Genomic DNA, 16,595 nt, shown 5'->3' with positions numbered 1-16,595 from the left:
GAGAAGATCAGCAGTTGAGACTCATGACTACAATCTCCAGTAGGCTGAGACAGTCCCTATGTTGACTCCATTTTAATGTCTTCTACATACTGATTAATTATAGCAGCTAAGTCCTTGAGAACTAACTTTCAGGCCAGACTCCTGTTAGACAGCTCTCTTCCCTCTTTTATACAACAGGCAGGTCTCACAGGCCAGGAGATTCATGGATTACATGGATTCAGATGAGCCTCCGGCTTCACCCTCAATGTGCCTGGACCACAGGCACATGCTCTTGCACGTGTCCTCCTCTCTTACAAGTCTGCTTTATTTGAAAAGAATCATGTGTCCTATTTTTTTTTTCCAGTTAGACAATTCCCTACTTCCCAGGCTGCTTCTACATGGTTAGAGGGAAAACAAGAACATAAATCATTAATGCAAACTGGGAACAACAAAGGTTTCTCTTGTGCCCTTAAGGTCCAGATTATAGAAATGAGAGACAGGGCCAGAGATCCCAGAAAGCAGTTGGTGAGCCGTGTGAGGCCAGAATTCAGTCAGTTCAAACTCCCAAGCAGCAGGGGCTGAGACAGTAGAGCCCACGACCCTCCTCTCAACACCCCCCACCCGAGGTGAATTTCAGGCTAGGGTGTGAGCACCAGAACAATCCCAATACACCCTTCTCCATCCCCTAGCTCAAGCTCACCTCAGGGACAGACGGATGACATTGCCCAACAAGAGGAAGGCTGGACTGCTGCTGCTTTGTCTGTATGACTGACAGTCACATCACAGGAAAGTAACAGAGAGCCCAGAACCCAGAGCAGAAAACCATGGCAAGCCCTGCCCATGAACGAGCAGAGAGGCAAAAGAGATCCAGGAGGGGATTTAATTTACACAGCAGCCATGTTGGGCCCTGCCAAGCTGGGCAGTGGGGTACTTATAACCCCAGATAGCATCCCCTATCCTTTTCCTTCAGGACTGTTTCACAGGCCCTTGGATAGGTCTCCCACATTGTGCAGAGGATGCTCCAGTTGAAAGGAAAAGAGAAATTTGGGAAATAAGGCTGTCCCCAAGTAGGGAAAGTCCTAAGCTTGGAGTTGGTTGCCTACATGGTAGCTCAGGGATCTTCCAAAACCAGTCCACGTCCTAGGCACAGTCCTTACTCAACTGGGGCTCTAGAGGAAGCCCTCCCGGCGGAACTGTTCTTGGAGGAGGGCCCGGTACTGGTCAAAGCCCCCCTCAACCCGAGTGACACTGCCGTTCTCACACACCCACAGCTCCTTGCACACCAGTCGGATGAAGCGCTCATCATGAGATACCAGAATTACACCACCCTGAAAGACAGAACACAAGTGCTCAAGGGATAAGATACCAAGGGTGCAGAGCCCTAGGGAAGAAGAGCAGGCAAGGACATGCTCACCCTGAAGTTGTTGAGAGCCTGGCCCAAAGCTTCAATGGTCTCCATGTCCAGGTGGTTTGTGGGTTCATCCAGAATATAGAAGTTGGGGCTGGAAGGGAGAACACTTGTTATAAGATGGTAGAAAATGAATTCTTATGGCACAAAGAAGAAAGAATCATTTTGTACTGGGAAGGAGAAATGAAAAGGCAAGACATCCCCCCCCCCCCCCCCCCCATAGACTCACCAAGGCATGGTCATCTGAGCAAAGGCTACCCGGCTTTTCTGGCCCCCAGATAAGCTCGCAACAGGACGCATGGCCAGTTCTCCAGAGATGCCATACCGGCCCAATTGGTGACGATATTCCTCTTCAGGTAGCCCTGGAAAAGGCCCCAACATTAGATTAGCTCTTGACCCAACTCATTTGCTACTTCCTAGGTTCTCCTCCTCAGTGCCCATGTTCTTATATCTAGACTTAGGGAGACTTCTCTAGACTGACCCAAGACAGGCCTAGCTGCAAGGGTCAGCTAAAACACTTACTGCAAACCGTACCCCAACATACCAGGAAATTTTCGAGCCAGGAGTTCCACAGCACTGACATTCAAGTCTAGCTGTTCCACGTGGTGCTGGCTAAAATAGCCTATCTTCAGATTCCTGGAGGCAAAAATGAAGGTAGGAAGCACAACTGTGAAGTAGTATAGGCAGCTGAATGTGTATGAGTGTGCACATAGTTCATGGAGTGGGGTGGGGTCCATTACCTATGGGCTGTGGAATATATAGGCAGCTGAATGTGTGTGAGGTGAGTGTGCATACAGTTCATGGGGGGAATCCATTACCTGAGCGCTGTGGAGTAGTATATGTAGCTGAGTTCAAGTGTGTGCACAGTTCACTGGGGGTGGGGTGGGGATCCATTACCTGTGGGCATGCCTGATACCCCGAACAGGAGACAGGTCCCCCATGAGCAGCTTCAGCATAGTAGATTTCCCAGCCCCATTCTCCCCAACCTGTAGGAAGCATGAGCATGCTTAGTGAATGTGCATGTAGGGACACAGAAGGGGAGGAGGAGCAGCAGCCCTGGGTAGTCCCGGCCTTACAACCAAAAAACTCTATCTAAGGAACTAGAGGAACTGGGGACTGAATCTGGCCCTCAAATTTGGGCAGAAGGTACTTTTAACTTGCTATCTCCCCAGCCTTTACCTGCCTTCAGAGGAAAAGGAAATTTCCCTAAAATCAAGCTAAAAAATCCCCCTGAGCTTTAGCCTATGTTCTTGCTTCAATGTCTTGTGACTGTCATAATTCAGAACCAAGGACAATAAGGTAAATCACTGCTCTCTCTATTTACAAAATGTGTCTAGGCCCTGCCCACTTCTCTCTGTACCCCTGCTTGTACTGCGTCAGGACTGGCCCAATCCACGCCTGTTCAGGAAGACAACTCCTAGGGCACTCAACAAAAGAGCAACCATACCACACAGATGCGGGACTCAAGATCAGCAGAGACAGACAGGCGACTGAAGATGCTGTGCTTAGGATCATAGTAGAAATCCACCTCATCTAGCTGCAGAATGGGCGGTGAGAACTTCTCAAATCCATCGGGGAACCTGCAGGAGGTGCAAGGTGGAGTGCGGAGGTAGGCAGCCGGGAATGCAAGCCCCTGTCAGCTCCCCGTCAACTCCCCCAGCTTAGCACTTACTTCAACACCACCTCGGATTCCTTGTCCACCGGTTTTAGTTCAGGTCTGAGAGGAGAGATGGAGAAATGATTATTTTAACAAGATATCAAAGCTGAGAAGAGAACACTTTGGATAGAAAAGTTTAAGCAGGGAAGGGAGACAGGAAGATGAGGGGGAAGGGTTAAAATGTATGGAACTAATGTATGGAAAAAACGAAAAGATGCATAGAAAAGACACAAGGAAACCTGATGCTTATTAAGCTAATTAAATAAATTAAAGTTTAACCTGGGCGGTGGCGGTGTGCGCACCTTTAACCCAGTACTCAGGAAGCAGAGGGACCTCTGTGAGTCCCAAGTCTCCCTGGACTAAAGCTTGGGTCCAGGACAGCCAGGGCTACAGAGAAACTCTGTGTGTGTGGCTTCAGCTGATCCAAGAGCCTACAGGTTACTAAAGTCACCGTGCCAGGGCTGGGCTACCTCCCTACAAGCTGGTGGTCAGAAAACAGCACAGGTAACGAACGAAGCTCCTGCTGGCTAGCCCTTGGTGCTGGGAGATGCTCAGCAGGCTGCTGGGGAGAACTGCCACCAACATCCGCCTTAGCCATGGGTCTGTGTGCTGCACTACTGCAGACAGGCCAGGAGTGCTCACTTGCAAGTCTATGATGGGATAATCAACTGCTGCCTGATTGGAAGTGAGGCCTGCTCCACAGGAGGACCCTGCATCTGTCCTGTAAACCAGGCCCCGCAGAGGTCATTAGCTCTAGTGTGAAAGGCACAGCTATTTGTTAAATCATGTGACAATCAATTGCCTTGTAAATAACTATGTTTATCCCCACAGGTTAGTCAGCTACAATCTGAGAAGCAGTAACTGCACAGACTACTAACTTGTCAAAGTGCTGATGGCAAGTGACTGTTGAGTCGCTGTCATAAACAGGATGTAACATTCCCTCAAGAGCTCAGGGACACACAGGAGAGAAGAGACAGCAGGAGGAGCTGGAGCTAGAGCCCGGAGTGGAGTGTTATGGAACCGGCTTCTGGGCTTGACCTGGCCATGACCCTGGCCAAACTGCTGGGATTACTGCTCTGGAGTCTGCGCCTAGCCTGAAGGGGCTGATCATGAGCTCCTACCACTGAAGGTTTAGAGGCAACTAACGGTTGCTAGGAGAGGAAGAGACATGTTCAGCGTAGCCACTAGTGATCTTCTAAAAAGAGCTCCTTACCCATACTCTCGGAAGAAATCCTAATAAAACAAAGTCCATTACACACACACACACACACACACACACACACACACACACACACAAAAGTAGTAAAACAATTAACTTTATGTTGAGTGTGAGAACATACCCACAATCCTACCACTCAGGAGGCCGAAGCCAGCCTATGTAAAAATTCTGTGTTATGTAGGGAGACCCTGACTTGACAAAATTTAACAAAACTTAACAAAAAGAAATGTGAGCCGGGCGTGGTGGTGCACGCCTTTAATCCCAGCACTTGGGAGGCAGAGGCAGGCGGATTTCTGAGTTCCAGGACAGCCTGGTCTACAGAGTGAGTTCCAGGACAGCCAGGGCTATTCAGAGAAACCCTGTCTCAAAAAACCAAAAAAAAAAAGAAAAGAAATGTGTTCCTCTGACACAAGTACATGCTTAGAGAGACTCCGACTTGCATGTCCTCCATCTGGTGATACTCAGTATATTCCTCCTCTACACTATCTGTTAAAAAAGATGATGCCCTCTTAAGTGTACTCACACACATAAAATAAATAAATCTTGAAAAAAAAAGACAATCATCTTTTTTCCAGCTTAAAAAAAACCCCAAAACCAAAAACACCCCACAATCTTGGGCTGGAGAGACGACTCAGCGGTTAAAAACACGGGCTGATCTTCCAAAGGACCCAGGTTCATCTCCCAGAACCCATGTGACAGCTCACAACTGTCTGTAACTCTAGTTCCCAGGATCTGACACCCACACAGACATACATGCAGGCAAAACACCAATGCACATAAAATAAATAATTTTTTTGAAAAAAAGTAAGCTGGGTGTAGTGGTGCATGCTTTTAATCCTCAAACTTGGGAGGCAGAAGGAGGCAGATCTCTTTGAGCTCAAGTCCAACATGTTTTACATAGCAAGTTCCAGACTAGCTAAGACTATACATGGAGAGTATGTAGTTTCAAACAAAAAATAAATAAACCAAGTAATAAAAATTAAAAAAATACATATAAATTAAAAAAAAACTTTTATACATGCATGCAAAACACCAATACACATAAGACATGTCTGTGTACCACACGTATATATGCAGTGCCCATGAGGTGAGAATAGGGTATCAGTTCCTTTGGACCTGGAATTACAAACAGTTGTGACCTGCCCTGTGGGTACTGAAGACCAAAGTCAGGTCTTCTGCAAGAGCAGCATTCTCTTACTGCTGAGACATCTCTTCCAAGAGAAAAAAAAATTGTAATTACATTTATTTTCTAAGCATGGTAACATACATCTTTAACTGTAGCACTAGGGAGGCAGAACAAATGGGTCTCTTTGATACCAGTGTGATCTACACAGGAAATTCAGGTCAGCCAGGGCCACTAGTGAGACTCAATCTCAAAACAAAAAACCAGAAACTGCTACATCTACTTTTGTTTGTGTCTGCCTGTGGGTGCTCATGTGGAGGTCAGAGGTCAACAGCAGGAGCTGGCTGCCCTCCTCCTCCATGAGTCCTGGGGGTGAAATCTAGACCATCAGGTTTGCTGGCAGGTCTCCTGGCTGAATGGCTCCCCAATTTAAAAAAAAAAAAATCCCATCTTTCAACTTATTGTTATTATTATTATTTTGGTTTTTCGAGACAGGGTTTCTCTGAATAGCCCTGGCTGTCCTGGAACTCACTCTGTAGACCAGGCTGGCCTGGAACTCAGAAATCTACCTGCCTCAGTCAACTTATTTTTTAAAAAACGTTAAAAAATGTTAAGTTTGTGTTATTAAGTTTGTGCTATTAACTGCATGTTGCACATGTGAAGCAAGGACCACTAAGTTGCCTGAGTTGGCCTTGAACTTGAAGTCCTTGGAGTTTAGTCTTCCCTAATTCGGAGATCACAGGTGTGTGACCCCAGCCCCAGCTGCCAGTCTTTTCTGGGTAGCTTTTACCCTTAATATCCAGTGATAAATGTTTCCATGTCAGAGTGGTAAGCCTTATGAATTTAGTCTCTCCCCCAGAATTTCTAGAAAGATTCAAGGTTAAGCCCTCAGTGAGACATCAGCCATGGACCTGTTTATCAAAACTGGGATGAGGTGTTGCTTCTCGTGCAGTAGGATGAGGAAGACTGCAAGAGTCAACAAGAGCTGGCAAAGACAGGAAGATGTCAGTTCCCACAGGCACGTGAAACAATGTGTCTGTTTTAACACAGTCTAGCAAGCCAAGAGCGGCAGTGATGATGCCAGCATGTGGGAAGTAGACACACCTGGAGCTCTCGGCTAGCCTGGGCTACAAAATGAGGGATTGTTCAACCTAAAAACAAAATGACTGGTCCGGACTTGCAACCACACAAGTCCTTCTACATTGCATCCAACCGTTCTAGCCAGCCAGACTTCCCAACCCTTCCCAGAGTCATCAAGCAAACTTCTCTATGCATTACAGAAAACGTCAGCCAATCAAATGCAGAGGTGTGGAACCCAGTTACAATGGACACATATTCCAGATAATACTACAGCACCTATAAAGCTCAGGGGACCTTAAGGAGGAAGGGGTGGAATAGAGCCAGAGGATCAGGGAGTTTGCTATGAGACAGTTTCCTAGCATTGTCAGAAGCTACACCCATAAAGTCTCACCAACATGACTGCCCAGACAAGAGCTGAATATGATGACGCCAAAGTGTGGGTGTATCAGGGTGGGCGTGTGAGTGGGTGGGTGTGGAGGGACTTGAGGCCTCAACCCAAGCAAAAAACTACAGGCAACCAAGGAATACGGAGAGCAGGAGGAGGAAGTCTCCTTCAGGACAGAGTACACCAGTTGATATCCAATACCAAACAGTCAGCCCTGAAACATACATAACATTATACAGACTAAACAAGCTATTCAGAAATATATTCATACACATACCCAGATGTAACAGCAATTAATAAAAAAAGGCTATTAGCGGGGTGTGGTGGCGCACGCCTTTAATCCTAGCACTAAGAAGGCAGAGGCAGGTGGATTTCTGAGCTCAAGGCCAGCCTGGTCTACAAAGTGAGTTCCAGGACAACAGGGCTATACAGAGAAACCATGTCTCAAAAACACCAAAAACAAAAAAGAGAAAAAGGCTATGAAGTGAAAAAAGAACAAGGAGGGAGGGTTTGACAGGAGGAAAAGGAAGGGGGAAATGATGTAATGTGTCTCTATAAGAAGAGTTCAGGAAAAAAAAAAACCTAATATGAACTATACTCTCTTTTTTTTTGTTTTTTGTTTTTTCTTTCGAGACAGGGTTTCTTTCTAGTGAGATTTGTATTGATTGTATTCAATGTAAAATAAACATTTATTTAATTAAAAACACAAAAACAAAGCTGGTCTGGAAGGGGTTTGAGGTATATAGCTTAGTCGCTAGGCTGCTTGCCTAGTACAGGCGGGTCTTAGACCCAGTCTCTAGCTCGGCACAATCCACAATCCCAGCGCTGTGACTCATGCCCATAATCTCAGGGCCTGGGAGGTGAAGGTAGGAGGGCCTCGAGTTCAAGGTCATCTTTGGCTATGTGAGAATTAAGGCCATTTGGGAGGCACAGGTGGGCAGATCTCTGAGTTCAAGGCCAGCCTGGTCTACAGATTGAGTCCCAGAATGGCCAGAGCTACACAGTGAAATACCATCTCAAAAGCGAAACAAAACGGCCCAGCTTAAACTACAAAACTCTCTCTCAAAACACCTGCAGATCCTTAAAAAGTTAAACATTAGGGTCAACTGTGGTGGCAGATGCCTTAATTCTAGCACCTGGGAGGTGAAGACATGAAGGATGTGAGTTCAGGGCCAGCCTGGTCTACAAGTGGGTTCCAGGATAGCCAGGGCTATACAGTGCAACTGTTTAACATCACCACCAAAACCCCTCAAAAGTGAAATTATCATATACACGAGCAAATCCATTCCTAGATATGTATCTGAGTAAAACAAAAGCCAATGTCCGCTTAGGAACTCATACTCGGGGGCTGAAGGGGAGAGACAGCAGTGATTCCAGAGCACCTACTGCTCCCGAAGAGCACCCAGGGTTGGTTTCTAGCACCCACATAGCTGCTTATATCATCAGTCAAACTTCAGTGACTGGGGACTCAGCTTCCATTTCTGGCACCTGACCAGACACACACACACACACACACACACACACACACACACACACGTTTACATACATGCAGGCAAAACACTCATACACATAAAATAAAAATCTTTAAAAGACAAAAACCAAAACACTTGTACGTAAATGTTCACAGCAGGCCAGCTGTGGTGGCTCACATCTGTCACCTCAGTACTTAGGAGGCTGAGGCATGGGGACTGCTGTGAACTAGCAGTGAGCAGAGGTTACAGATTCAGATTTGGTCTCAACCCAACATCCCCTAGAAAGTTCACGGTATCATTCATTAGTCCTAAAAACCAAAATTTTGGGAAAACCTAATGCTCATCACCTGACTCAATAAGCACAATGTGTTAGATTCATGAAAGGGAGCAGTATTCTACAAGAAGAAACAATGTCAACATTACAACATGGGTGACCCTAGAAGGCACGACAGTAGAGGAGCCAGACAAGGGTGAGGCTTGGTCTGCACTAGGCCCTCATCTTCAGTATGAGGAGGAAAAAAAGGAAGACTAAGCACATACAGGGACAGACAATGAATGAGACTTTGTGGATGCCTAGGCTAGATTAGTGTAGACTACTCTGCTTTGATGCTGGAGTAAAAGCTGGCTGCTAGCTAAGGGGAGACCTGGGATGGATGGATAAAGGGTAGCTTACAGAGGAGTCAGGGTCTGCTCAAGGACTTAGTACTCACAGCTTCTCCAACATCTTCAGTTTACTCTGCACTTGAGAGGCTCTGTTTGCATTGTATCGAAAACGGTCGATGAAAACCTACAGGAGAAGGAGATACTGGTCACGCACGCTCCCTCACTACCCCCAACTCCGACACCTAGGGAGGGGACCATGTCCTGCCTCCCCGCCACACCTGGATGTGTTGGCGATACTGCTGCTGGGCCTCATACTCGCGCTGCTGGTTGAGAAGGCGCTCCTGCTTGCTCTTGATGAAGGTTTCAAAGTCCCCCCGGTAACCGTCTAGCCGTTGGCTATGCAAGTGGATGATGTCTGTGGCAATGGCATTCAGGAAGTTTCGGTCATGAGAGACAACTAGGATAGTGGAGGGCCACGTCTGAGGAATAACAGGATGGCAGGCTGTTTGGAAGAGGAACTAGCCCCCAGTGTCTCGGAGGCAGACTTCCTCCAGACCCACTGCAGGGCCTTCCCAAAACTCACCTGCAGGTAATTCTCCAACCACAGGATGGCCCTTACATCCAGCATGTTTGTGGGTTCTGGAGAGGAAGCAGAGAAAACACATATGTGGCGATAAAGGGTGGAGAACCAGGAACAAGGATTATTATCACCCCTGTCTAGCTCTGAAGTCAGTGTAGCTCCTTCAAACTTACCGTCTAACAGCAGAAGGTCTGGCCTATGAAAAAAGAATACAGGGTGTGAGCTTCTATGGCCAGAGACTCACTATGGCATCCCATCACATTCTAGCTACAGGTGCTCAGGCTTGGGGACTCACCTGGCAAAGAGAGCTCGGGCTAAGGCCAATCTCATCCTCCAGCCACCTGAGAACTCCCTGATGACAACAGACTCACATTAGCGCTTTGTGTTCATCATGGCAAGCAGGCAGGTGCAGCGCCAGCAGTGTGGAAAGGCAAGAACAGCAGGGTTCACTCACCTGGTAGGCTGCTGCTGCATTTTAGGAGTAAAACCAAGGCCCGCAAGAATGACTGATGCTCTGGGAAGGAGAATTGGAAGAATCCAGTTGGAACAGATCAAATGAGGGGGCAGCTAACTACGCAGGAGACCAAGTGGGGCTTTACCTACCTGGCAGGTGCCTTATCTGCCTCAATCTCCTCCAGCTTCCCATAGATTTCTGCCAGCTGTGCAGCTTCTGAACCTTCTGCCCTGGGAAGGAAAAGACCCAACCAGCTTATGTAAAGGCAGCGCAAGCGGGCGTCCTGCATTCTCTAGGTTGGAAAGCAGGGACAGTTAGAGTTTTATAGTTCTATAGGCCAAATTCCAAGTTCTGCGGCTCACGAGGGAGGCCACGTGAATTACGGAGACACTATCTAAGGGACAGTGTCTTAGTCAGGGTTTCTGTTGTGGTGGTGAGACACCCTGACCAAAAGCAGCTTGGGCAGGAGAGGATTCGTTGCATCCTATAACTCTCAGGTCACACTCCATCCCTGGGGAAAGTCAAGGCAGGAGCTGAAGCAGAGCCACAGAGGAACACCACTTACTGACTCGCTCAGCCTGCTCGCTTACTGAACCCGGGACCAGCAGCCTGGATGGCACTATGCCCACAATGAGCTGGGTCCTCCTACATCGACCACCAAATAAGAAAATGCAATACAAGCCGGGTGTGATGGCGCACGCCTTTAACCCCAGCACTCGGGAGGCAGAGGCAGGCGGACTTCTGAGTTCAAGGCCAGCCTGGTCTACAGAGTGAGTTCCAGGACAGCCAGGGCTATACAGAGAAACCCTGTCTCAAAAAAACCAAAAAAAAAAAAAAAAAAAAAAAAAAAAAAAAAAAAAAAAGAAAATGCAATACAGGCTTGCCACAGACCAATCTATGGAGGCACTGTCTCAATTAAAGTTTCTCTTCTCAAATAACTCTAGCTTGTGTCAAGTTCACACAAGCCAGCCAGGACAGAGAGCTGCTGCTTATACCCTCAAGCCTAAAGCCTTCACCTGCCAGCGGCAATCCTGAGGCTGAGCTCCCGTTCCTGCCGTAGCAGGTCCTCTCGTACGGTGTCACTTTCCAGCACACTCTGCAAGGCAGGAGTGTCATCTCCAGCAACTTCCTGCTCTACATGCAGTAGGGAAATATGGGCTGGGACACGCAAGCTCCGGGTAGCCAGCATCTTTAGCAATGTCGTCTTCCCCAGACCATTGCGTCCCACCAGGCCGTAGCGTCGGCCCCATGCCAAGTTTACATCTGCTCCAGCCAGCAGTACCCTGAAGGGGTGGTAAGAAAGAGAGATGAAGAATCATCTAGAAACACAGCTCCTTCTCCTTTAATTAGAAAGATCCTGCCACTGGCCATTCCCTCACCTGTCACCAAAAGAGACATCAAAGTTCTCAATTCGCACATCATAGGACTTGTTCTTGCCAGATGATTCCAATCGACTCTCTTTTCTGCTGCCTGCCTGGCTAGCTGACGCCTCCTCCAAGACTCTTTTTAAAAGAGAAACAGACAGCTTTTAGGGCTCCCGAAAGTCCTTCAATACCAGAATCTGCCCTGCTTCCTGCTTAGAGCCCTTCTTCCCAAACTCACAGAGGGTTGCTGGTCTTCAGTGTTTCCTTCTCTGAACGCTTCTCCTGCTTTGCCTTCAGTCGAGCTTCAGCCTTCTCTAGTTTCTTCGCATTTACTGTCTGAGTGAATTCCAAACACAACCAGTTCATACTAGGGTACAGGTTCAAAAAGGAACTCCAGAGATTACTGCAAACAAACCCTTAAACTTACCCATGACGCTACATAAGCAAACACGCAGGGAAAGACACACCAGAAATCTCGCCCAAAGATACACCCACTATTCAGTAGACGGTCAACTCTCACACCCACCACAGCCCCTTCCCACTTCTCACCGAGGACTGTTCCCTCTTTAGCAGTCCTGGAAGTTTGGTGTCACAGTCTGTAAGTGATAAGAAAAGCAGTCACCTTCTCCATGAGAGAAGGGAAATGAAGACTTTGAATGACTAACAAGAACCAAGGATAGTTTTAAAGATAGCATTATAACACTGAAATGGACAGTTATTAGCCTTGAAGTAAAGGGCAAAACGATCTCACACTTAAGAAGAGCCCAATGTACTCTTTTAAGACCACGCTGTTGGTTAAGGTACGAAACTGGCAAAACCAGCTTCAAGGTCTGTATGCCTCCTACTACAGACAATAGCTTGGAGAGCCCTCCAGGCCCCGTTCTCCATCACAAGCTTTTATGGTCACAAAAATACCGCTAGCTCCTACAAGCCTTGTTGTTGAGATGGAGAGACCTGAGCTGCAGCGAGGTGGTGGCTGGGGGTGGAGGCAGAAGGCAGCTAGTTCAATCTCCCCTCACTCTCACCATAGTTTTCCATTATCTTCGACAACTGGATGGGGGCGTCCAGTAGCACCTGGCTGTTTCCCTGGTTCTGCGGTTCAGCCCTATGTAGGTAGAGAGAAAGCACTCACTTGGGAGAAAAGATTTACAGCCTTCAGACCTTCCCCCTCGTTTGTTCTCCATTCTCCTCTCTTTGCCCATCAACTTCATTCCCTTGGCACCTACAGGCGTAGAGTGTTGTACATGCGCTGACAGACAGCCCTAATGCCAGCGTCATCCTTGCTGTCCCCGGACACTTCTTGCAATAGTTCCCCGACAGCTTCCACCAGGTCATCCACAGACTCGAAATCCGCGCTGCCACTGTGCAAGACACCTGAGCCGGGTACCGCAGAACAAGACAGACAACGGGTAGGGCGGATATAGGAGCAGTTTCAGTGTCTGTACAGCTCACTCGGGGCACCAGACCCCACTGGCCCTCAAGATAAGAGGTCACGCAGAGAGACCAGATAGCGGTCTGCTGCACTGTCCGCCCTCAGTCTTTCCCCACAACCTCCACTTCGGCCTCCCCAGGCAGTTAATTCAGTTTCGCTCACCGGTCACGTAGTCGAAGACCTGCCCGTCAATTTCAGGGAACTCGCTTCGCAGGATATCAGCGCAAGTCGCCATGTTCACTCGGGATCCAATCTGCGCAGTCGTGGTGAGACTTGGGCCTAGGACCGCCTCCCTGCCCTTCCTCCCCACCCCGAAATCGCACCCCTCATCCCAAGGAGCATGCGCAGGGTTGACGTAAGAAAGCAGAGTCTGCGTGAGTCCAGGGGGCGGGTCTAGTAGAACGGGACGCAAGCGCCGCGGAGTCCAGCAGGCGTGGCAGCTTCCGCGCCTGCGCGGTTCCAGTTTCCCGTCTACGTCTACCACCTGTGCGGGTTTTCGCTGCCTTCTGGAAAGTGGAGGTTGTATCGAGGGGCGTGGCAGGATCGCCCGAGGCTTATCGTAGTGGGGAGCACGGGAGGTGTTGCGAGGGGAGAAATGCCTAGACACGGGCTAACGTGGGAGGGGGTCGCTTTACAGCTTGGATACCTTCCCCGCAGGCGCATGCTGCTGCTCGCCCACCTTTGGCGTTTTGCTGACTCACGCCAACTCTCGGTCCAGAGTGGATCAGTTTCAATTAGTCCTGCTAGTTGAATCAGCTGGGTGAGGAGCACACTTCTGCTTGCCTCTTTGCTCTGTCCTCAGTTCCTTCACACTTCATAGGTGTTCAACTGGGTCATTGAGAATGAAGTTCTGCCACCCCAAGGCACATCACCCACTGCCAGAAAACCTGAACAAGCCCTTTTATAAGTTCATTGTTTATCCTGGGTCTACAGACAAAGCAGATCTCAAGTGTCTGTAAAAGATACACCTCACACACACACTCAATTTGCAAAATTAGACAACTTTATTCCAATGCGCTCAAATTACACCCGTTTATATTTCCGAGACAATCTCTCTAGAGAGCCTAAGCTAACTTAAGAACTGAACCTCCTGCCTGTCGCCAAAGTGCTGGAATTAAAGGCATGTGACAACACTCGACTGCCCATTCATCCAGCTTAAGCATTATTGCAATGGGGAGCTGCCAGTCTTGGTGTTAAAGTTTAAAAAAGCTATCAGCATGCCTGAGGTTATAGATTAGTTGGTAAAATGCTTGTCTACCCTGAGGCTTTGTGTTTGATCCCCGGTACCTCATAAAACTGGGTGCGGTGCATGCCAATAACTCCAACATTCAGGAGGCAGGGATAGAATGATCAAGAATTCAAGGTTGCTGGACTTAGATGGAACCAGCCTTTAATCCCGGCACTCAGGAGGCAGAAAAAGGCAGATCTCTGAGTTCAAGGCCACCCTGATCTACAGAATTCCAGGACAACTAGGGTTAAAGAGAAAAACCTAAGGAGAAAAAAAAAAAAAAATCAAGGTCACCCCACTGCTACAAAATGAGTTCCAGGCCATTCTGGGGCCATTTGAAACCTTGTTTCAATTCTCTGGTCTCAGTAAGCTACTGAGTACTCAATTCTCTGGTCTCAGTAAGCTACTGAGTACACCCATATGTGTATAATACATTTAGGAGACTAGGGCAGGCAATTTGGGAGTTCGAGGCCATTCTGGACTGTACTAACTTCCGCATAAACAAAACAGCAATTGAACCTCTAGATCTAATAACCAGTTTACAGTAAATTCAGGCCAGGGGCTGGAGAAAGGACTCTGAGAAGTGCTTGTTCTGTTCTCAGCATTAAGACCTGAGTTTGATCCCTTGTACCCAAGTAAAGTCAGATGTATCTGTAAGTCACTGTGGTCTATTTTCTGTATAAAATGTACTTAGGCGCTTCCAGTTTACTTTAGAGTTGAGACATTAGTAGCTATGCAACTGAGCCAATGTATCAGGAAATCAGAGAGGGTTCTCCAGCCCCAGGAGGATACAGGGTTTGGGGTGGAGACAATGGTAGAAAAACAACGGGAAAGACTGAAACTCTCTGGAATATCAGGGGAAAAAAGGGCAGGATTTTTTTTTTTTTTAAATATAGATCAGAGACTCTAAAAACATTGGTTGTGCCAAATCATAGGGCCAGCCAGGCCTTTCTGCCTGTTTCCCAGGCTGCTTTATGTTAGTTATTCTGTCTCCAGTCCTGAGACGTGAGGCACATCTTTACTCCCACACCCTAAACCCCAGTGCTGGTAGGCAAGGTAAGATCACCAGGACTTAGGAGCTGGTCCGCTGAGCAAAATCATTTTTCCAGGGCCAGTGAGATACTGTCTTGAAACTAGAGGCAGTTGAAGAATACACTCAACACGAACATCTGACCTCTATCTGTACACACACACACACACACACACACACACACACACACCATTGAAACCTAGAGGCTGGAGACAGATGGTTCAGCAGTTAAGAACACTTGCTGCTCTTTCAAGGGATTGGTGTGTGGTTCTCAGCATTCAAATGACTGCTCACAACTCTCTGCAACTCCACTTCCAGGGGAACCCGATGCCCCTGTGGCATTGGGGAGTTCTCTGCATACATGTGATGCAGGTAAATCCCTCAGGCATTAAATGAAGATAAAATTAACCAAACACGGTTCTTCTGGCAGGCCATACGGCAGGCATCAAGATGGCACACGCTGCTAAGGCTGTTTCCTACACTTTTACAAAGTTCTTTTGTAGTTCAGGTTCCCCTCCAGACTCTTGCTCTGAGGCCATCCTGAAGAAGATGCTCTGTCCTCACTTTCCGGTTCCCCTTATGAAAATGAACCTTGGAAATACCTGGATTCACAATACCAGAACAGCTATGGCTCTCGCCCTGCTTGGGCTGACTACTGCTGCAACCACAAACGCTTGCCGCCAGTGCTGCTGGGAATCCTTGCCCCATCTGCCGGCATCACAAGTTTCACGTTGACTTTAGGATGTGAAGCTCTTGAAGAGTTTGTGCCCACACTGGTATCATCTTCCATGCCTCATACACAGGGGGTCTGTATGAAGCGGCACAAGACGCTGACCCAGGCCATCCAGAAAGCCAGGGAGTGTGGTCTTCTCAGTTGCTACCTTCTCCAGGTTGAGACCCGAGATGCTGACTTTCCTACTATACATCGAACTGTCAGTGTGACTCCATCAGCCACCACCCCACCCCACCCCCACACTGCTGTCAGGTGAACCTTGGTACCCGTGGTACAGCTGGCAACAGCCACGGAGAGAGAACTGACTCTATCAAGGAAATCTCCTAGAAGAAAGTGCCCCCCCCCCCACCTGAGTCAATGCCTGAGATGCTCAAGACACCACCAGCAGAAGCCTCCACCGAGGAGACCGACCTGGGAAGTCAGACTAAGGGAGTGCAGTCTAGGGCTATGTGGTGTCATGTGTTCTGCAAAGGGTTGTTTTGTGACAGTGGCAGACCCTAAAGGGAATTGACTGGTATGAAGAGGCCAAGCACATTTGAAGTTGAAGAGGGACTAGATGTATATGGGTAACTTTGGAGAGGGCTTACATATGAACTGGAGACTCTTGTGTGTGTGCTAGATCGTGTATCCCTATTTTAAACTCTCTGGCTCAGCTTTTATACAATAACGCTGTGCCTCCTCAAAAGGAAAATAAAACACCAAACCAAGCCAGTCCCCCCTCACCACCCCCCAAAAAAAAGCACAATTAGGGGCTGGAGAAATAGCTCAGTGGTTACGAGCATGCACTTTTCTTACAGAGAACCAAGTCTAGTTCTTAGCACCTACATCAGGTAACTATGAGTTGCCTA

General features: G+C 48.0%; 1 protein-coding gene and 1 pseudogene across 4 annotated transcripts; one reads left to right on the top strand and one right to left on the bottom strand.

Annotated features, from left to right (window-relative positions):
- Positions 1-60: 60 nt before the first annotated feature.
- On the bottom strand, positions 61-13,108 carry Abcf3 (ATP-binding cassette, sub-family F (GCN20), member 3). Of its 3 annotated transcripts, none has more exons than NM_013852.2 (21): positions 12,919-13,061; positions 12,551-12,698; positions 12,350-12,429; positions 11,874-11,920; positions 11,563-11,660; positions 11,340-11,462; positions 10,977-11,243; positions 10,110-10,190; positions 9,961-10,020; positions 9,802-9,858; positions 9,680-9,702; positions 9,510-9,565; positions 9,205-9,405; positions 9,034-9,110; positions 3,060-3,104; positions 2,835-2,967; positions 2,285-2,373; positions 1,932-2,023; positions 1,617-1,749; positions 1,394-1,481; positions 61-1,307 (listed from the first exon to the last, which is right to left on the bottom strand). In NM_013852.2, the coding sequence occupies exons 1-21, from the start codon at positions 12,989-12,991 to the stop codon at positions 1,149-1,151; spliced, it is 2,130 nt and encodes a 709-aa protein (NP_038880.1). In that variant the 5' UTR covers positions 12,992-13,061; the 3' UTR covers positions 61-1,148. The 3 variants fall into 3 exon arrangements, 1 of the variants encoding a protein (NP_038880.1); XR_001781829.2 differs by having other exon boundaries at positions 330-1,307; positions 9,205-9,341; positions 12,919-13,107; XR_384567.4 differs by having other exon boundaries at positions 842-1,307; positions 9,205-9,428; positions 12,919-13,108.
- On the top strand, positions 13,108-16,552 carry Gm15760 (predicted gene 15760; annotated as a pseudogene). Its single transcript, NR_030670.1, has one exon. The product of NR_030670.1 is annotated as a predicted gene 15760 (transcript).
- Positions 16,553-16,595: the final 43 nt, after the last annotated feature.

The sequence above is a fragment of the Mus musculus genome, chromosome 16, assembly GCF_000001635.26.
Source record: "Mus musculus strain C57BL/6J chromosome 16, GRCm38.p6 C57BL/6J".
In the NCBI taxonomy this organism is placed as follows: domain Eukaryota; kingdom Metazoa; phylum Chordata; class Mammalia; order Rodentia; family Muridae; genus Mus; species Mus musculus.
This window is presented reverse-complemented; position numbering and strand designations above follow the sequence as displayed.